General features: G+C 40.0%; 1 protein-coding gene across 4 annotated transcripts in view; it reads right to left on the bottom strand.

Moving 5' to 3' along the window:
• EPSTI1 (epithelial stromal interaction 1) overlaps nt 1–22,099 on the bottom strand; it is a 92,787-nt gene that overhangs the window by 29,051 nt on the left and 41,637 nt on the right. For all 4 annotated transcript variants that reach the window (XM_055336168.1, XM_055336167.1, XM_055336170.1 and 1 more), the window contains one exon: nt 9,529–9,622. In XM_055336168.1, the coding sequence (XP_055192143.1) occupies nt 9,529–9,622 (94 nt within the window). The remainder of the gene's footprint in view (nt 1–9,528; nt 9,623–22,099) is intronic.

Here is a 22,099-nt window from a genome sequence, read left to right as displayed (position 1 = left end):
AGGCATTTATTTCTACTACTTTATTAAACCCTTAAATTCTTTTTTTCATATAAATTTATTTTTTAACTTTTTTTTTCTTTTTTTAGATTTTGTTTATTTATTCATGAGAGACACAGAGATATACGCAGAGGGATAAGCAGGCTTCATGCAGGGAGCCTGATGTGGGACTTGATCCTGGGTCTCCAGGATCATGCCCTGGGCCAAAGGCAGATGCTCAACCGCTGAGCCACCCAGGCATCCCAAACCCTTAAATTCTATGAAGTAGATATCATCCTCCTTTTGTGAACAAGGAGATAGCCTTGGATATGTAAAATAACTTGAACTGGACCACGTGGCCAAAATGGATTTAAAACTTCAGGTTTAGCAGATTCTGAAGCCCTGAGTCTGCCACTTGGCTCTCTGCCTGCAACGTGCCTCCCTTCAGCCCCTCCTAACTCCTTTGCTGCTCAGCTGAAATGCTGTCATATTCAACATATAGGGAGCTCAACTAATGCCTTACACATGTAGATTTGGGAAAGCGGGCCTTGCCTAGGAAAGATATTGCTCTCAAACCAAGCTATATTTCTCTGTAAATAAATAAATAAATAAATAAATAAATAAATAAATAAATAAATAAATAAAATAAGATAAAATAAGATAAATTAAATTAAATTAAATTAAATTTAAATTTAAATTTAAAGAAACCATATATACCCCAAGTCGCTGATCAGTTAATACCAGAGACAAGCAATGGAGACAGTGACTTTAGAAACACAGACATGCCTACTGCTCATTAATGGCATCCTATTAAATAACTTGTCAACTGGTGATGGATACCATAGAATTCCAGAGATGGATTTCTTTCTAAGTCTTTGCATCCCTAATCGGTACCTAAAGCTCATATTTATTTCTCAGAAGAAAAAGGCTGTCCAGGAGCTCAAGAGTCATTACCTCTGGCTGAATTAGAGCCTCAAGGGGCAGCCTTAGGAGAACCAGCACGCACAGCAGGATGCCCTTCAGTCCCACTGACCCGCAGGGACTGCATTTCAGACACTGGCATAGTGACCATGCATTCTGGAATTTATGAGATTCCACGTATTTGTCTGTTCATTTGTCATACACTTTCTCTACTCACAGTGATTTGTGGCCCACCCTCTGTAAGGCGGAGAGGGCAACCTGATAAGCTAATACGTAGGAAATGCCATTGTTCTCATAAAACTACCAGCAGCATCATGGCAGCTCACTACATATTTCAGGCCTAGTTCTTTGGACTAATAACCCATAAAGCTTATGAAGGCTGGTTCCCCCACACACACACGCCTTTTTCCTTACTATAATTTTTCTCAAGCACTTCTTAATTCATTCCCCCATTTCTGTCACTATAAAAACCCACATTCCATCAAATAATAAGCACTTGCCAGGAAGGGAGAAAGGCTTTCGGAATGATATCATCTACAGCACTACTAATTAGAATAATGGAACTCCAGATGTGTTCAGAAAGCCCTCACATATTCAAACCCTGCTTCGTTAGACAGGCAAAAATATCCTAGGATTTTCCTCTTATCTAAATCCTAAACACAAGAGGACTGTGACAAGACATCGAAGGTGGAGAGCGGTTCCCTAATGACCCCTTCTTTTTACATTAGAGAAGGCTAGTCCTTATCACAACTATCCCATATAAGACCTGAAAGAGATGGAAATGGACCAGGGGCACACATCTTCTACTCAAGAGGTTAAAAGGAGTAATAAAATATTTAGTTAAAGCAGATAAGATGATTGAGTGAGAAACCTAAATTCTATTTATATAACTTCCTTTTAAACTTAACCACTTTATTGGTCTTTTATCAGAATATGGGTCCTAGTTTTTGACTCAGAAAAAAAAATACAGTGATTAGACTGTAACGTAAGTAGCATTTAAAAGGCTACAGAGACTGGGAAGTCGCATGGCTCCTCAACTACGAAGAATTTCGAGTTGTTTGCCATCCTAATGCTTGCTTACCCAGCTGTGATTCCCAGGGAGCACAGGAAGTTTCTGTTCAAAAATAATAGGGGAAAAACTTTTGGTCACTATTTTTCTTAGTTCTAAACCCCAGCAATTTCTGTCAATTGTATTCACATGATTTTTCTATCACTAAATATTAATTTAATATATCACTACTAAATTTTTGTTATTCAACTAAAATATATATTTTTACTCACCCTGCCCCAAAAGGTATGCTTATAATATATTTGTTCAATAAATAATATTTAAGCCTCTATGTGCAAGCACTCTATATGACATGATCTCAGACCTCAAGTGCCTCATAGCCTAGTGTGGAAGCCAGACAAGAAGACTGATGACTACAGTATTATGGGTATTGTGATGGCTATTATGACAGAAGAAGCTAAAAGAGGACACTTTATTAAACTGGATAAAGAACACCTGCTCAAAATGAGTTGACACTAAGTTGTGTTCTAAAGGTGAGTACGCGTCAGCCTTAGCAGGAGGAAGGGCACTGTGTGAACAATTGAAAAACAGCATTCATTAGTTAGGGCTGCCATAACAAAGTATCACAGTCTGGGTGGCTTAAACACAGAAATGTATTGTCTCAGAGTTCTAGAGACTAGAAGTTCAAAAATCAAGGTATCTGTAATGTTGGTTCCTTCCGAGATCTGTGAGGGAAGGATCTAGGCCTCTCTCCTCGGCTTCTAGATGGCCATCTTCTCCCTGTCTCCTCACATCATCTTCTTTGTACACATGCCTGTCTCTGTGCCCAGATTTCCCCCTTTTTATAAGGACACGTCTCCTGTTAGATTACAGCTATCTCTAATGCCCTCATTTTATCTTGATTATCTCTATAAAGACCTAATCACAAGTACAGTCACATTCTGAGGTACAGAGGGTTGGGACTCCAACAAATGAATTCTGGGGTGGGCGGGGAGACCACAGTTCATCCTTCTCTCAAAAATTACCCTAAACAGAAGAGAAAATGAATTGAAAAATGAATTGAACTCTACATTCAGAAACCAAGATACATCTGTATTCCCAGACAAAAATCTAGAAAGACGAAGTAGATGAAGAATCAGAGCCAAACAAAAGACGTGCTGGCAGGGATGGAGGATACCCACAAGACGCCGATTTTCTGCAGAGAGCAACACCAGGACCCAAGAAATAGATGCAACAGCTGCTGAGGAAGACAGATGAAAGATAGGAAAGTGCCTATGCCTGTTCCCATCCTGTAAATTCAGGCACTAACTCTCCCAACCCTGACAGTAAATCAGAAATGTATTCTCTGGATAAATGAAACCAGGCACACCTAGCACAGAAGGTTATGGTGGTCAAACCCCGGGTTGAGAATGAAAGGATTGTGTAAAATCCTGCATACTGAGTAGTGAGCCTCTGGGCCCCCTTCTTTGAAGTTTTCCTCTGCTCCCTGCACCGGGTCCTCTGAGAGCTAGAAGGTGATATTTTATCCATGAAACAAGAATAGGCCGCTGTTTTTAAAAAGCAACAGAGAAGAAAGAAGCTCTGGGAAAATAAAAATATCTTCCCTCCCCGCACAAAAAGGCAGCCAGTAAAATATTTAGAAGATAGATAAGAAAATCTGTTGAGATAATAGAAAAAAAAAACCCATGTGTACACACACATACACACACACACGTCTCTGCCCAGGTTCCTGGCATAGACCTCCTAAAACTTTTTTGATTTCCTAAGTGATAAGAGCATTAGGAGCATCTCTTGGTTTGATATTTGCCTTGACCCCATCTCTTGCACACAAGGCTCCTAAAACCATATAAATTCCTAAGTGGTGAGAGCATTAGGAGCATCTTTTGTTCTAATGAGGCTTACTGGATGGGCTACTGGATGGGAACTGGTCACCAGAAAGACCAAAGTATAATTAGAATTTGGAATTTCCAGACCCAACCCTCTAATCCTCCAAAGAGGGGAGAGGAGCTGGATATGGAGTTAATTATTAGATAAGCCTATGTGAGGAAGCCTTCACAAAATCCCAGAAATATGAGGGTTCAAGGAATTTCCAGGTGGGTGAACACATCCACACTGGGAGGGTGACCATAGCCCAACTCACAGGGACAGAAGCACCTGCATTCAGGACACTCCCAGACCTCACTCTATGTATCTCTTCATATGGCTGTTCATCTGTATCCTTTATCGTATCTTTTAATAAATTGGTAAACATAAGTACGTGTTTCCCTGAGTTCTGTGAACCATTCTAGCAAATTAAGGGAACCCAGGAAGGGGATCATGGGAATACCCAATTTGTACCCATGTTGAGCAGAAGTTGTGGTAACCTAGGGGCCTACTATTCGCAATTTGGCGTCTGAAGGGGAGGGCAGTTTGGGGGGACTGAGTCCTTAACCTGTGAGAACCTCCAGGTAGATGGTATCCAAACCGAGTTAAACTATAGGACCCCCAGCTGATGTCACAGAAACACTTGATGTGAGGGAAGTGCCCACACATCTGTCGTCAGAAGTGTGCGTGTGGCAGTAACATGACAGCAAGGGAGACACTCAGGAGGGAGGGGAAGGACTGAGGATTTGTCTAACCCAATATGCCAAGAAGTAGGAAAAAAAAATGTCAAAGATAAATTAAAGGAGAAAAATATTTTTTTCAAAAAGAAGAAGATAAATCCAGGAGGCCTAGGATTTCAATAATAAGAATTCCTTAGAGAAAATGAAGGGAAATAAATCAAAGAAGTAACACAAGAAAATCACCTAGAACTAGAAACGAGTTTCCAGACTGAAAATGAATATAAATGACCCTCCTTCAAGGGCACATCATTATGAATTTAGAGAATACCAGAAAAAAAAGGGGGGGAGGTATTAAATTTCCCGGTTGAAGCAGGGTAAAACCCTTATACATAAGGACTGAAATTCAAATGGCCTTGGCTTTCTCAGGAACTAATACTCAAAGTAGAATAGCACTGCCCTCAGAATTCTGAAGGAAAATTATTTCCAATTTGGACTACTTACCAGAAAATTACAAGCTAAGTGTGAGGGCCGAATAAGGATAGTTTCAGACATGCAATGACCTGAGCATGCATCTTCTCTTGGGAAGCCACCAAATAATATGCTCCATCAAAACAAAGAAATAAAACAAGAAAATAGAAGATATGAGACCCAGAAATCAGGGGACCCAACATAGGAAAGCAAATAAGAGCAATTCCCCCGATGACTTTAAAACACTGATTCTCATCCTAGGCTGCACATTAGAATTACTCGGGGAGCTTTAAAAGCCCTGAAGCCCAGGCAACAATACAGCAGGATCTCTGGGTGGGGGTGACCCAAGCATCAGTGAATTTTAAAGCCACCCTCTCCTACCCCCGACCCCCCCCCCCCAATAGATGAGGTTGAGAGCCGTTCTATGAAAGGAAGGTCCCACAACCAGCCCAGGTTAAGGCAGAAGGCTGATAGAGGGCTGTTGCCAGGAGGGAAAGAAACCCCAAATGGGGTTTCTATAAGTTATCCAACAGGCACAAAATGGAAAGCTGTGTGGAAATTTGCATCAGAGGCACTTGGTAAAACAGTCACAAAATCTGAAGGAAGGCAGTCGAAGGTTCAGAGGAAACTACACAAGTGTTCAAAACAAAATGTTGGAGAAGTTGTAAGAGAAAGCCAATGTAAAGTATACTAACTGGCATGGCAGTGAGAAAAAGAAACTTGTGTCATCATAGGAAGAGAATGCCTGGAATACTGAATAGTTATATTAGGAGGATGGAAGGGAAGGAATAAATTAACAAAACTCTAAACTTGATTAGTCAAGCGGTACCAATATACACATTAAGAGATAAGACGAATCCAAATAACAAAGAAACAGCTAGGGGAGTGCGGTGGGGTGAATAAAATGGCCCTCCAAAGACATCTAGGTCCCCAAGCCTGCAAGCTGTGAAGGTCACCTTATATGGCAAGAGGGACTTTGCAGAAATTGAGGACTCTGAGATAGAAGAGGATCCTGGATGATCCGAGTAAGTGCAATGTAATCACAAGGATCCTTATGGGCAGAAGGCAAGAAAGTCAAAGGGAAATGATGTGAGGAAGAAAGCAGAGGTTGGAGGCAGCCACATGCTGAGGAGCCAGAGTGCTGACAGCTGAAGGGAAGCTAGAAGAGGCAAGGAACAGATTCCCCCCAGGGCCTCCAGGAGAAGCCAGCCTTGCTGACGCCCTGATTGTAGCCCCTTCATACTCATTGCTGACTTCTGACCTCCAGATCTGTAAGGGAATGAACCCATGCTGTCTTCAGCCACTAAGTTTGCAGTGATTTGTTACAGCAGCAATGGAATTTTTTTTTTTTTTTACATTGAGGCATAAGTGACAGAACATAATATTCCTTTCAGGTGTAGAGCATAATGGTTCGATGTTTGTTTACGTCGTACAAAATGATCACCACAGTAAATCTGGTTAATATCTGTCACCATACCTAGCTGCAAAATGTTTTCCTTGTGATGAGAACTTTTAAGACCTACTTTCTTAAAAAAAATTTTTTTAATTAAAAAAAAAAAAGACCTACTTTCTTAGCAACTTTTAAATGCACAGTCCAGTGTTGTCGACTAGTCACGTGCTACACATTACATCCCCAGGGCTTATTTTATAAACAATGGGAAAGTAATACAAGGAATTTAAAATATTGGAAGTAGAAATGAGATTGAAAGGGTACAAAGGACACATGTCTCTAAGTGCTGGCTTTTTAAAAAACGTGTGTCACATGGATAGAAATTAAACCAAACTGCGCTAGGAGCCCTGAGCAGCAGAAGTGAGAAGAAATGGCTGGAAAGGTACGAGCTATAGAGCAGTGCCCTCCAAACATTAATATGTATACAAGTCACCACAGACTGTGTTAAAATGCAGCTTCCTGTTCAGGTCTGGAGCGGGGCCTGAGATTCGTCTACACCTCTACAGGCTCCCAGATGATGCCCATCCTACTGGTCCATGGACCATACTTGGAATAGCAAAGACCTAGATTCTCTGTAGAGAAACATATTATGTCAAGAGGGAGGGAGGAAGGAAGGAAGGCAGAGGGCAGAAAGGGTTTTGTGCTTAAGCTAAAGCATTTTGACTTTATCTTCAAAGATACCAGGAGCCACTGGGCAGTGGAACAACAGTGAGAGATTTTTTAAATTATTGAGATTTTTTTTAATTATTATTCTTTCTGGAAGAGGAGGCAAGGGACAACAAAGTGGACTGGAAATCATTTAGTGTATAACCAGAAATATTCAATGATAATGACTAGGGAAGACATGAGGATGCTGGCACTTCTGATACACACACACACACACACACACACACACACACAGTACAGAGAACTGTATCAACCCATGTGTAAGTAAACACTATCTTTTGTCCGAAGTTCTCTTGTGTATCACTTAAAGGAATTTTCTTGTAGTCTAGATGGAATTATTTAGCATTTATTAGATTCCCATCTGCCCATGGAAGATCTACATTTAGTAAGTGTGATAAGAACAATTTTCTCAGAAAAGTTGTATTATGTTAAAATTGTTAAAAAAAAAAAAACTCGAAACCCTGCAGCTCATCACACCCCACATAAATGGGCACCACAAGGTGTTCACATTCTATATACTGACCGTACCTAAGGCAAACTGCAGGTGTCTTCTTTCTACATCGCAAAAGTGCCCTGTGTATGTGGGACGTCCCTAGAGCATTAGAAATGGTTCTGCAGAGCATTCTCAGAGGAATTCTATGCATATGTGGATTAGACGGAATGAGAAGAGTACAATATGGGTAAAAAAAAAAAAAGTCACTTAAATATATCGAACACCGGGACGCCTGGGAGGCTCAGAGGTTGAGCATCTGCTTTTGGCTCAGGGCATGATCCCGAAGTCCTGGGATCGAGTCTCACATCGGGCTCCCTGCACGGAGCCTGCTTCTCCCTCTGCCTGTGTCTCTGCCTCTCTCTGTGTGTCTCTCATGAATAAACAAATAAAATCTAAAATATATATATATTGAACACCAACAAATTATTAATAGTTTGGTGTTGAAAGGGGAGCAGCTAGTGAACGCAGCTCATAAAGAACCATCCCGGGTCCAGTGCTGCCCCATATTTTCTATGAATAGCTCTGAGGGTCATGTGACTAACGCACTAATCAATCCATGGAAAACACAGCTCTGGAAGAGATGACTCATGTTTTGGATCACAATATTAAAATTCAGGATGATCTTGTTAAATTGAAGAAATGAGCCAAAAATCAATTGAGCAAGCGCACACAGTCCTGCCATGTGTTTCAAACCACAGGCTTCAGGAAGCCCTCAAACGGAATCAAGACCATCCTGGCAGCCAAGCACACAGTTGATAAAGCTATCCCATTCCTATTTCCCCGCCCTGTCGCTCATAGCCACAGGTATCTGGACAGATGTCAATGACTGTCCATACTCAGGATTTAGCTCCACTACCTATGGCTTCTCAAGTCTTTCCTCTAGTGCCCTGCAGTGAGGAAACAGACAACAGATGTGACAGGACCTGTGGCTAACCTAGATTTCGGAACATCGCATTAGCAGTGGACAAAAAAATAAGGAACATTTAAGAGCATAATGACCTTTTTCCTAAGGAGTGTCAGGACGTCTCCTTACATTTTACAACACGGTCGCTGCTGGGTGATGGGTATTAAGGAGGGCACACGATGTGATGAGCACTGAGTGTTATGCTATGTTGACAAAGTGAATTTAAAAATAAATAAATAAACAGATAAATAATAAAAAATAAAATGCGATCACTAAGGAGAAAGGGGGGAGGGGTGGAAGAGATAAAGGTCAGGTTTCTCTACCATCTTATTCACCTGCCCAAACCCTGGAAAAGTGAACACTCTTGAAAACTTAAATCCAGGACACCTAGATGCTCAGTGGTTGAGCATCTGCCTTTGGCTCAGGTCATGACCCTGGGCTACTGGGATCAAGTCCCGCATCGGGTTCCCTGCAGGGAGTCTGCTTTTCCCTCTGCCTGGGTCTCTGCCTCTGTGTGTGTGTGTCTCGTTAATAAATAAATTAAATCTTTAAAAAAAGAACCCAAAAACTTAGACCCATCTTTTCTCTCAACTACACCCCTATCCCAGAGGCATCCTTAATTCCACTTGCTTTCTTGTCCCCAGTTGGCCAGCCAACCACCCGGGCCCCATCCACTTCACCTTCTAAGTGGTTCTTTGACCTGTGCTCTCAGCTCCATCCTCCCACCCACTGCCCTATCTCCATCATTCCTCACCTGGGCTAATACAGAGCCTCTTAGAGGCCTCTCTGCCTCTCTATTCCTTTAGAGCCATCCTGCACCTGGTTACCAGTGTGATCCCACTCAAATGCAAATCTGACCTTGATCCTTCCCGGAACATTTTTAGTACCATTGGCATTGACAGAATGAGGTTCAAGTTCTCCAACACAGTATACAAATTTATTCAGTGGTATTAGGCCAAGAGTACCACAAGCTTCCCGTATCTGCCTTTAGTTCCAGCCATCTAGGCTATAAGGTCACTCTACGCCCTTGGTCTTCATTCTCTAAATGCCTCTTTATAAAATACCTGAAAGGGACCCTGCATGGAAGCCCACACTTACCCAAGTTGAAGACTGTGGGTCAGGAAAAGCAACTGGACGGGTACTCCGGTCTGGCAACTCTGTGTCCAGTCTGCTCAAGAACTCAGCAGTTTTGCTAGCAGGAACACAAATAGGTGTTAGTGCCTTCACGAAAATAGAAATATTATTTATTGTACTTTTGGATACTAGCCTAGACTTCCATTGGGTGATGACTGAAAGTCTCCCAAGTAGAACAAAAGGTTAGTTTGAGAACAAGGTAGTGTAGAAAACCAAAACAAAATGCCATTGCAAGCAAGACCACAACCTTGAAGAACATTAGTCGGAAAAAAATAAAATTAGGTTTGTAGAATGTGAACCTATGATTTCATATTTTCTATTTCGTGTACTTGGACATGGAGAGAAATGCTCTCTCAAGTTCCATAGCGTGGGGTCCTAATTTCCCATCTGAGCATTTAAAGCTTGACACTTAAACTTGACGATAGAGCTGGGGAATACTGGGTCCCCTGGGACTCATTCCACACTGGTTTCACATGGCCCTTCACCCCTTTCTCTTCTCCTTTCCCTCGCGGCTTTGACTGCTCTCATGATACACAGACCCTCCAACACAGTAACTCTTAACCATGTATGGATCACAGGCCCTCCCCGCTTCGGGAATCTGAAAGCAGCAACGGACCTTTTCTCTCAACACAGACACACACACACACACACACACACATGCATACACACCTTCGCATTTGATTTGTACCTTCCATAGAAAGCAAGAAGTGCTGCTGGTTCTGGTTTGCATTTTTGTCATCTCTTTTTAGCCCAGAAAAACTGGCCTAGAAATATCTTCAGTTTTAATAAGAAGTTTTTTGATTTTCCTTTAAAAACCCAAAATACATTGGAGGTGCCTAGGTCCTCAGTCAGTTAAGTGTCCAACTCTTGGTTTTGGCTCAGGTCATGATCTCAGGGTCATGAGACTGAGCCCCGAGTAGGGCTCTGTGCTCAGCAGGGAGTCTGCTTGAGATTCTCTCTCTCCCTCTGCTACTCCTTCTGTGCATGCTCAATCTCTCCCTCTTTCAAAAAAATAAATCTTTAAACAAAAAAAAAAAAAAAAAGAAAAGAAAAGAAAAAGAAAAGAAGAAAGAAAGAAAGAAAGAACCCAAACCATCACCCTAATTTCTCCTCTCACCTATGTCAAGCACAGCACAGTAGAATTGTTTCCTAAACCTAAATCCAGTGGCTTTCCCATGCTGGCTACCATTGACCTCTATTCCTTTGTCCTTTCCCCACATAATCTGTAGGATTTTTACCACCTTATTTCACATTCACAACCAAATTCCTCATGGGAAAAAAAAAAATTCCTCATGGAGGCCTAATTCATACTGCACCAGCCCCCTTGCAGCCTGCTCTCTGCTTGCCTCCTTCCTCTTCTTCCCCCTAATATTTTAGTCCTACTGCTAAGCTCCAATTCATCAATACTTAAGATACAGGCATCAAAGGAAGCACAACTGGTCAGGTGAAAATAATTGGCATCCAGAGGAGGGAAAAATCAAAACAAGGAGTTCAAAATTAAACAGAGATGCCAACATCCCTTCAAATAATTACTTAGACAGAACATGGCATTTGAACAAGGTCAGAAGCTTAAGCTAGGAAAGGAAGAGCAAAAAGTTAAGCGACGTACATAACCCTGAGGAGCGTAAGGCTTCGACAGTTGAGACAAACAGCCTCTCCATTTGTCTGGGATTGCTTATCTTGCCCAGAATAGACAAGGAGACTAATGAAGTCGCGGAGTCTAGAAGCTGCCCCACTGTCTGGGGCTTTATGAAGTCATCAGTCAAAAGTGTTAAGAGAGTTGCCAGAAGTTTGGATGAAATTTCTGAATATCCTTAGCTGAGTTCAGACATAGGAAAAGCAGTGACAAAGGAACACCGTGACCAACAAGGAAGGAACTTCAGACCAGGTTGATTGGCAGCCCTGCATTGTGTATGGACAGTTGCTTCTCAGCTGCTAGTACCAAGCACAAAGCTAGCTGTCTGCCTAGCCAGCCACTAGTCATGGCCTGTCTGCCAATTATCACTGTCCCACTTATGCCACAGGATTAAATCATAATGACAGGGCCACAGGGCTGTCACAGGAATACAAGTAGGGGTATGTGCAGAATGCAGATCACTCCCAAAGATTAACTATGCAAACAAGCCCAGTCCCAAGTTACTAAACTAACTGGTATTTGTCTACTATTACTACACTACCTAGGTATATAATCTCATTTCCATATATTGGCTAAACTGAATGGGGATCCTTATAAGCGGTCATGGTCATATTTAATAAAAATAAAATACACAACCTCTTTGAGGGCAAAAGTCGAGAATCTCCTGGCAGGAAGTCCAATAAGACTATGTACCTCAGACTGCAGCACTGAGTCACCTTCCCCTTGGAGTTTCTTGCCGTTTGTCATCCCTGTGACTCTGTCATCTATTGAGGGGATCATCCTCTTTTGCCTTATCACTCTAACCCATGCATAGATACAGGACTCCTTCCTGTATTCTCCACAGAACTGATGAAAGGATTACCAATAACTCAGACTTGGTTTAGAAGATTTAGTTCACTCATGTCTGACTTCAAATCTTCAAGGGTCCTTCCTGCTTGTTTTTAGGGTGATTCCTATAGGTTCTCCTAAAAGGTGTCTCTAGGATAACCTCACTTCCGCACAACCCAGTTGCAGCAGAGATTGCTAAATGTCCATCAGATTCATGGTCTCCTATTGAAGTCACACAACTTGACTACATTCCCTGGCCTCCCTTGCAGTTAAGGTTGGCCACGGGGTTGAGTCTTAACCAATAGAGTGTGAAAGGAAGTGATGCATACCCCTTCCAGAACAAATTATAAACATTCCACACATGCCCCCCCCCCACACACACACACACATTTTTCTCCTCTGGCTGGCTGGAGTAAAGATAACCAAAACTTGAAAGTTGTAGGAGAGCCCATATTGGCTTGGTGCCTAAATATATGAGTAGAGGGGACCTCCACTTGACCTTGTTCACCCATGCCTTAAATGAATACAAAAAAAACCAACAACCCCACAGTACTCAATCTATTACATATTTTAAAGTCTATTACAATATTTAGCATACTCTAACACAACATAAAGAAATATATACAAGAAAAGAAAACAAAAGAAATAGATACAAAAAGATCATTTCTCATTTTAGGTGATCAATTCCAAAAGTATAAGAGATGACCAAGAAGATTTGAGGAAGAAAAAGAAAAAAAAATTCTCAAGGATTTAGCTAGACAGCTTAGGTATTTCAGAACCTTAGTTGAGAGAGGGGAAGGTGGAAAAGGGGAAGAGCCTGTTCTTCCTTGAGCTATCTTCCTGTCAGGTCTATGAACTACTTAGGCCCAGAGCATAAAAAATATAATAACCTTCCAGATGCCAGGGAGTGTCTTGCAAAACTGGTCCCCTTAGAAATTGCTAATGGAGGAAAAAATTGATGGTACTACTTCAGAGAGTAATTTGACAATCCTTAGTAGAGTTGAGTATGTACGTTACTTCTAGGTGCCTACTCTAGAGAAAGTCTTGCATAGGTATTTAAAGACACCTGAACAGGGTTATTTAATCTAGTATCATTTGTAAGAGTCTCAGAGAAAGATAAAGGGAGCTGGGGGCTGAGGGGTTGGGGAGAAGGGAGATAAGAATGGAAAGGTAGAAGGGAATGAATTAGATCTCCATCAAGAATCAGTATGGTTCAATCTCAAAAAAAAAGGTATCTGATGAAGAAAAAAAAATGTAAAAGTATGATGCAGGGATCAAATTATCCAAGGGACATCATAAAAAAAACAGTCTGAAAAAAAAAAAGTCTGTACCTTGTGTGGATTCATGTATATGTAATAAAATTGGAGAAGTGTACATGATGAGAAAAAGAACAGCCCAAGATATCTGGGAACTGGTCTGACATAGCTACACCTCATGATGTTATTACAAACTAATTCGAAACTCACAGCTAAACCATGTTACTCTACTGATAACATAAATGGTCCCACAGGAGCACCCACCTCACACAAGTGCACCTCACAAATGACCATATATCCTCCATCTTGCTAAATGAATGGCGACTTCCTTACCAATTACATCTTCGTATTCATCTAGGCTGTCCTCCCTAGGGGTAAGATTTACCGACACACCCAATCATAGAATTGTCCCCATATGCTGAAAACAAAATCCCCTGCTTCTTTAGACCCTTCCCAAAATTACCCAACCAAAATCTAAATCCTAATCAATTCTTCCTAGCAGTCTCACTGAGATATCCCACCACTTCTTGTGATATGAGTTTGCCTTTTCTGCAACAAGTAACAAACCCAGCATGTTCAACTACAAGGTGTATCCCTGGTGGTCTTTGGCTGAAAGGCACTGACAAATGCTACTACGTACCAGAACAGCTGTTACTGCTAGAAAAAATATGGAGGGATGGGGGGGAACAGTGAAAGGGTTCATCCATCACTTTGCCATTTAAATTTCTTTTTAAAAATGAACCTAAGCTCAATCTTAGGTATGACCTTCATGGTTGATACATACTTTCTATGATTTTTGACATGTTTCTCAAAAAGAGAAAAAGCATACACAGTGCCGTAGTGCTTATCAGGGACAAGCTTTACGCATGCCATTCTAGGTTCCTTAGAACAGTAATGTCCAAAATGCCAACTGGAACACCTGTGTGAGGGTGGCTGGCCCCGTGAGCATCATCTATGGTGCTTCTTGGAAATTACTGGACTCAAGACTTGGACTTTGTAATTCAGCGTGTCTGGAGTAGGAACTGAGAATCTGTGTTTCTCAAAAGCCCCCACCCCCACCCCCGGTGATCCCAAGAACTATTATAGTCATACAGATGGATACTTAATATGCATAATTCTCTTAGATCCACATGATTCTGACCTATGATTAAATCATGCTATGGCATCCATTTGAAAACAAAACCTCAGTGTGGGGCAGCCCTGGTGACTCAGCGGTTTAGCGCCGCCTTCAGCCCAGGGTGTGATCCTGGAGACCCCGGATCGAATCCCACATTGGGCTCCCTGCATGGAGCCTGCTTCTCCCTCTGCCTGTGTCTCTGCCTCTCTCTCTCTCTCTCTCTCTCTCTCTCTCTCTCTCTCTGTGTGTGTGTGTGTGTGTGTGTGTCTCTCATGAATAAATAAATAAAATCTTTAAAAAAAAAAAAAAAACCTCAGTGTGTCTTGGGAACCCTTCTATAGGAGGACGACCTAACGACACATTCTTCTTTGTCTTTCACAATAGCTTCACAAACCTGAACTTCCCCACCATGAGGTTTAGGTGAGCAAGTATTCACCTACATTCACATATGCATTTGTGCAGGCAGCAAATAAATATTTCTTTAGTCTCTGCTTTGTGCTTAGCAGTATGGGTTATGGGATAAACAGATACCGTTTATCCTGGTATCTAAACAGACACTGTTTTGCCTGAATCAGTTTCAATGTAAGTGGATGTGAACAAAAACCATTCATACACTTATAAGGACTCAGAGCTAAATCAGTGGGGGGGGGGGGGGAGTTAAGGATTACAGGATATTAGAATAGTCCTCAAGTATCTCCCCCAATTACAAAGAGAAAAAACAAGAACTGTACAGCAGAGACTAATGTAACCAGAGACTGAGAGTTAACATCACCAATAATGAAGGCATCGACATCATGTACCATCTGATACGATGTTCTGAGGACTAGCGGCCCTTCTTAGTATTCTGAAAATTAAAACCTCCACCTGCCCATAAGAAAACATCAGATAAACCCAAAATTCTACAAAGTAACTAACCAGTACTGCTTGAAAGTATCAAACATAAAGCAAGAAACATAAAGCAAAAATGAAGCATTGTCACAGACTGGAGGAAACTAAATAGTCATGAGCACTAATTATAATTATTTTTTTAACTTTTTTTTAAAGATTTATTTATGATAGACAGAGAGAGAGAGAGGCAGAGACACAGGAGGAGAGAGAAGCAGGCTCCATGCCGGGAGCCCGACGCGGGACTCGATCCCAGGACTTCAGGATCGCGCCCTGGGCCAAAGGCAGGTGCCAAACCGCTGAGCCACCCTGGGATCCCCATGAGCACTAATTATATTATGGGATCCTGAGTCAGATCCTAAAATAGAAAAAGAACATTGGAGAGAAATTGGTGAAATTCTGATAAAGCCTTTAGTTTAGAGTGTTGTGTATCAACGTTAATTCCCTAGTTTGATCACTTTACCATGGTTATTCAAGGTATTAACATTAGGGGGGAGCTAAGAGAAGATCTTACTGCAAGACGCTGTAGTATTTTTGTAAGCTTTCTCTAAGCTGAAAATTATTTCAAAAGAAAAAAAAAAATCTTCCTCAGCTCCCGTCCTTACCTGAAACCAAGACTGTATCTTAAAGCCAGTGCTTTCTGCCAAATTCCCTAAATGGAGATATTTTATTTCTCATACTACATTTTCCCCAGTTCCTAGCGGTGACACAGGCATCTTCTTTGCTCCCCCTGCTACTTCCAGACCATTGCAAAAAAGGATGTCTGTTCCTGTAGTGCTCCTGACATCAGTAAACCCTACGTTCTTCCCGTTTGCTGCTGCCACTCTCCAAACCTTCTGGTCAACCATCTCTCTCGCACTACGACTAGCCTTCCTGTCTCAACTACTGTCAGCAACGTGGAAGTCCCTGCCTTCCAGCCCCCAAGCTCTGTTTTCTTTATTTTCTCCTTTCCACTAGCTCTTCATTCTGCCTCAGCCACACTCCTAGAGTCCTACCCTAGACTGTATCATCATCAACAAATACCTCCTTCCAACATATGAAATGACAGATCTCACTCTTGGACAGAACTTTCTATCGTTCCGTGTTCTTTGCACAAACACCCTTACTACAATAGTTTTCTAGCCTCTTTGAGCTTTCCAAAGCCTTGTTGCTCTCCCTTTCTATCAGTTTCCGCCCATCTTTACTTACTGGGCAGCTTAGACCCCACAGTCCATTTTTATGATCTTCCCTTTACAAATTCCTTTAACTCTCCCCTTCGTTTCTCAGATAAAGTCAACCATCTGCTTTTTCTGCATGTGCACCAGAGCAAGGGAATCAAACTTGGGGAAAATAATATATTAGGTGTTTGGGGATGGTAGGCGTGGAGGAGGATGGAAGAGTGGCGGGGTAGGTCGGCTTGACATGAAGTTTACAAACACTAACATCACTCTAAACTGAGCCAACACCAACTCCTACCTGGACTCCCCCAGTGACGTCTCTAGCTTCTCCATGTCCGTTCTTGCCTCCTCAAATCTATTCTTGACACAACAAAAGGTAATAATCACTTCTTAAAAAGCATTTATAAAGCTTCTGAAGATTTTCCCTCTAGAGCTTAAATAAAGCCCAGACTCTGTGCCATGCCCTGTATGATCGGCCTGGCTCCTGCCTATCTTGGCAACTGCAGGATCTCTCTTTCCCCACTTCAACCCAAATATACCAGCTTCCTTTCAGGTTATTGAATACAACTATGTGCTGTTCCCTCAGCCTAGGACCTTCTTCCCTGGTTCTCAGCGGAGCTCATTCCTTCTCATCCTTCCATCTTCAGTCCAGATGTCATTTTCTCAGATTCAGGTCTTCCCAGTCATGCTAAGGAAATTCCCCGCCCCCAGTCCCAGTATTCCTGATCACTGGTAAAGATGGCTATCTTCACATTATGTTCTCTCATAGGAATCATTGTCTATTATTCTATATATTTCTAGGTTAGCTTGCTTATATTTATCTGAATTTCTACTTTTTGGTGATGGGGCTATATTTGCTTTATTTATAATACATACCGTTTAGAACCTAGTAACAAGGAATAGTGCTTGACACATACCAGGTGCTCATTGTTGAATAAACGACAACGCACTGCCTAATGCTACGTGTTATCAATACCTTTGTATTTTGGCCGGTGTAAAAACAAAATGTTTGTGTTTCTCTGATCATTAGGGAGGGCACAATATTTTTATTGATTCTGTATTCCTTCTCTTTTAACTGCTAGTTCAAGCCATTTGCCAATTTTCCTAGAGTTGTCTTTTTCTTACTAATCTGTAGAGTTCTTTGTAAAATTAAGCCTTCTTCCATTACTCTTGAGGCAAATATTTTCTCCTAGACTCACTTGTAATGTTGCTCACTGTCTCCTATCATAAATAGTTTCTGCAGTTAAATCTGTACTTTTCCTTATGGCTTCTGAGTTATATGTGTGACATAATTTGTGGAGTAGAATCTTCTTCTTTCTAAAAACGTTCTTCATTATATTCTAATTTTGTAGGTTCAATACATTTTGTCAAATTATCTCTTTGACACTGACTTGAAAGAATACTTTTATCAATAACTGAAGCCCTAAATACTAAATTCCCATATATTCATGGGCCTACTTGTAGATTTTCTCTTTCACTGAATAGATTTATTTATTACAATGTCAATGACACTTTATTACTACTATAGTTTTATATTATATATATGATACCTAGTACAATAAGTCTCTCCCAAGTCCCTTTAATTTGTCATTTTAAAATTTATTTACCTTTTCAGTATTTTCTCTTTAAACTTGGCTTATCAAATTCCACAAAATTTCCTGTTCAGGAGAACTATTATCTTTATAATATTGATTTTTTTTCCTTTTATACTAAATGGTCTATATTTATTTTCATCTTCTTTTAGGTATTTTATTTATATGGGCAAATAAATAATATGTAGGTATTTATTAGACTTACACCCACTTGTTTTACTGTGCAGATGAGTATTTTAAATGGGATCTTTCTTTCAATTATATTTCGCAATGAGCTTTTGATGGTGTATAAGAAAGACAAATATTTGCATATTGGTTTTAGATCCATTCACGTTAGTTGGCCTATTTGTACCAGCTCTCTTAATTTTTTAGTTGATCCCTTTGGGATGTTTTAGAAAGACAATCAGAGACACTTATCTCTTTCTAAAGAGCCAATATTTAGGTTCTTTATTTGTTAGAATTAGAAACAGTCTCTAGGTACAGGTCAGTAATAACAAGCACTCTCATTACCCTGTTCCAGACTTCGCTGGGGAAACTGGCTTCCTTTCTAGGATTTCAAAAGAAATCTAACACTTTCTTTGAAAGTTTAGTAGAACTCACTGGAAAAAAACCCAACTGGGCCTCCCATCTTTTATACGTAAAATCAAGCTACATTTTTCCTTCCATTTATAGTTTTTATTCTATTCACACTTTAAGTCTAGTGTACATTTTCCCCAGGAAATAATTTTTTTTCACTCAGATGTCCTCATTTAACAACAAGAAGTAGGACATAGTATTTTGTGCTTCCAGGAATTTGGTTATACTGCCTTTCTTGTCCTTGTAGGTTTTTTTTTTTTTCTTTTAAAATCAAACAAGTTCAAAATCTGTCCGAAATTTTATCAGAATTTTTTTTAAAAACTAGTTTTGGGGTTAATTTACAGATGATAAATTCCTCTTCTACAGATTTTTTTCTACCAAAAACATTTTTTTCCTGTATTATCCTTCCATCTCTTTATATTTATTTTATGGTTAAAATACTATCTTAATAAAATGCTTTCCTTTTTTATTTCCATTTTTACTGAATGGTTTTAAAACTATGTTTTCTAAATAATTTTGTAGCCACATTCTATAGATTTTAACATGGGATACTTTAAAATTTGTATTATTTTATCCCCAAGTAATTTGCAATTTCAGTTTTGGTTTCAATTCATATCCTAAAAATCATTTAGAAAAGTGATTAGAAAAATTTAAGTGAATGGATGTTAAACCTCCTTCTTGTTTAATTTCTAATTTTATTAGATTTTTCTTAGGAATGGTAGCTTTTTAGGATTTAGGGAATATTTGAGGGATTTTCTGAGAAACTGAAACCTCAGCCATGGCCAATTGTAGTTACATTAATATTTGTACAGAATATGTTTTCTTTTGTTTTTAAGTAGAGCCCAGTGTAGAGCCCAGTGTGGGGCTTGAACTCATGACCTGAGATCAAGACCTGAGCTGAAATCAAGGATGGGATACTTAACTAACTGAGCCACTCAGGCACCCCAAGAGGCTTTTTTTTTTTTTTTTTTTCATAAACTAGGTATAGGGCAGCCCGGGTGGCTCAGCGGTTTAGCACCTGCCTTCAGCCCAGTGCGTGATCCTGGAGACCTGCGATTGAGTCCCACGTCAGGCTCCCTGCGTGGAGCCTGCTTCTCCCTCTGCCTGTGTCTCTGCCTCTCTCTCTCTCTTTCTCTCTCATGAATAAATAAAATCTTTTTAAAAATCAAATTAAATTTAAAAAATAATAAACGGTATAACACCTTATAACTGTCTTTACAATCATACTGAGTCATTGTTATTCAAATCTTCTATTCCTTATATTTGTTTCTTGGTTCACTTAATGTGTTCATTTCAATGGAAAATTAGCTAAATAAAAAGGAAAATTTGACAAACCCACTATCTATATTACGGACTTTAGCAGTTTGCTTTATAGGTCTCAAATTGATAAAGATTTATAATTCACATTACCTTTTGGGTTATATATTTTATCTCTATAAAAGACCCTTCATTCTGTTGAATGGTTTTCACCTTGACTTCAATTTTGTCTCCTATTAATAGTGATATTAATTAATCTGCCTACTTTTGTTAGCATTTATGGTTATATTTTCCATGACTTTATTTTCAACTCCTTTGTTTTATGGTATCTCTTATAGTAGCATATAGCTAGAGTTTCTTTTTATGCAATCAAAGAACATTTCTTTTCATAAGGAGATTTGGCCTATATACCTTTTCTGTGATTGCTGACTCATTTATAGAACTTCTACCCTCTTTTCGGCCTTCTGTTGTAATGATTACATTTTCATTCATTGTATTTCACTATTGTATTGTCTGTCTCCTAATGTTTTTATGTTATAGAGCCTATATATCCTGTTATATATCCAATAATCCTGTTATATGTCCTGTATTGTGTTATATATCCTATATCCTATTCTATTTGTACATATAACTAAATACACATTAGTCTCTATCAATATGTAGAATTTGCAAGCCTTTCCTCATGCAAAGAAAAAAATACTTATGTTACTTCCTATCTCCCTCTCTGCTGTGTGCCTTTTCTAGCACTGAAATCCTCTTTGTTATTAATTTGATCATGCTGATTCTTAATTTTAAAAAAAAGATAAAAATCCATCATATACTTGACAACAAATGTCACTATCTTCTTTGTTCACAATTATTCTGATATCTTCTCTCTTCTGTCTTCTTGGATTCATTACTTGTTTGACCAGAGTTCATTTTGTGGTCCTTTTTTTCAGTAAGTCTCTTTGTGCTCACACAGAAGTGATAAAGTTGGCTCAGCAGGTAGCTTGTCTCCAGGATGGGGGAGGGGCACATATTCCCCTAGGGACAGTATATTTATGAGAAGTACTTTCTGGGCCCCACAGCCTTAGTAAAACTCACATGTCGGAAAGAAATTCTTAGGCTCTATTCTTGGGAACAAAGTCCAGAATCATCTGGTCCCTCTCTTACTTCTTCCTGTGCTTGCCTTATTTGCAGTGACTTCAGACTTTGTTTACTTTCTCCCTCCAAGCACAATACTAGATGTCTTACACGGATTATATTGATTAATCTTTTCCATTAGCAACTTTTAGTAGTCCCACCCCATGAGAAAAAAGAGGCTCAAAGAATCAAATAATGTTCAACTCATGAGCAGACAGGTTATAGTTTGAGCCCAAGTTATCTGACCCCAGATCTGCCCTCGCAAGAAGGGAACACTGATAGTACCAGGTTCCAATGATAAGATAATTAAGTGAAACTAGTTTATAAATAAGACACTAGTCGACTTTCATCTTTTACCAATTATTAGTTACATATTGAGAAGGCTAGAAGCTGTCCCTGACATCTAGGAGCTGCCCTGACACTCAGCAAGGCCTTGGTGTTCTCCTTTTGGAAGCATTTCACATAGTATCAACATCAAAAGAGGTCACTCCGTGACTATGATGGATCCTAACAAAAATAAGACCACACATTAACATGTCTGAGCAAAGAAAGATATAAGAAACTTGTCTAAACCAAAGTGACCAACGGGACGCCTGGGTGGCTGAGTGGTTGAGCATCTGCCTTCGGCTTAGGGTGCGATCCCAGAATACTGGCATCAAGTCCCACATCGGGCTCCCTGCATGGCGCCTGCTTCTCCTCCCTCTGCCTGTGTCTCTGTGTCTCTCTGGGTCTCTTATAAATAAATAAATAAATAAATAAATAAATAAATAAATAAACCTAAAAATAAATAAATAATCCTAAAAAATAAATAAATAATCCTAAAAAATAAAATAAACCAAAATGACCAAATACCAAATGCCTAGCTAATTTGTGTGACTGTCACTTCTTTATTAATTACATTACCATTACAATTAATCACTCAGGTATTTCTTCCTTTTACGTAAGATTAAGATACCTAGTCACAATCACCCCTGCCTCTTGATAACATTCAACCCAGAACAAAACCCTGCTTCCTCAAAGCCTCCTCCAACCACCTGACACAGACTCAAATCCTAGCATGTTCTAATACCTTCTTACCAGTTCCCCCACAGTATGGCTAAGGGGTTTGG

The sequence above is a fragment of the Nyctereutes procyonoides genome, unplaced genomic scaffold (genome assembly GCF_905146905.1).
Source record: "Nyctereutes procyonoides isolate TBG_1078 unplaced genomic scaffold, NYPRO_anot_genome, whole genome shotgun sequence".
Taxonomy (NCBI): Eukaryota; Metazoa; Chordata; class Mammalia; order Carnivora; family Canidae; genus Nyctereutes; species Nyctereutes procyonoides.
The sequence above is the reverse complement of the archived record's forward strand: the minus strand, read 5'-3'. Positions and strand labels throughout refer to the sequence as shown.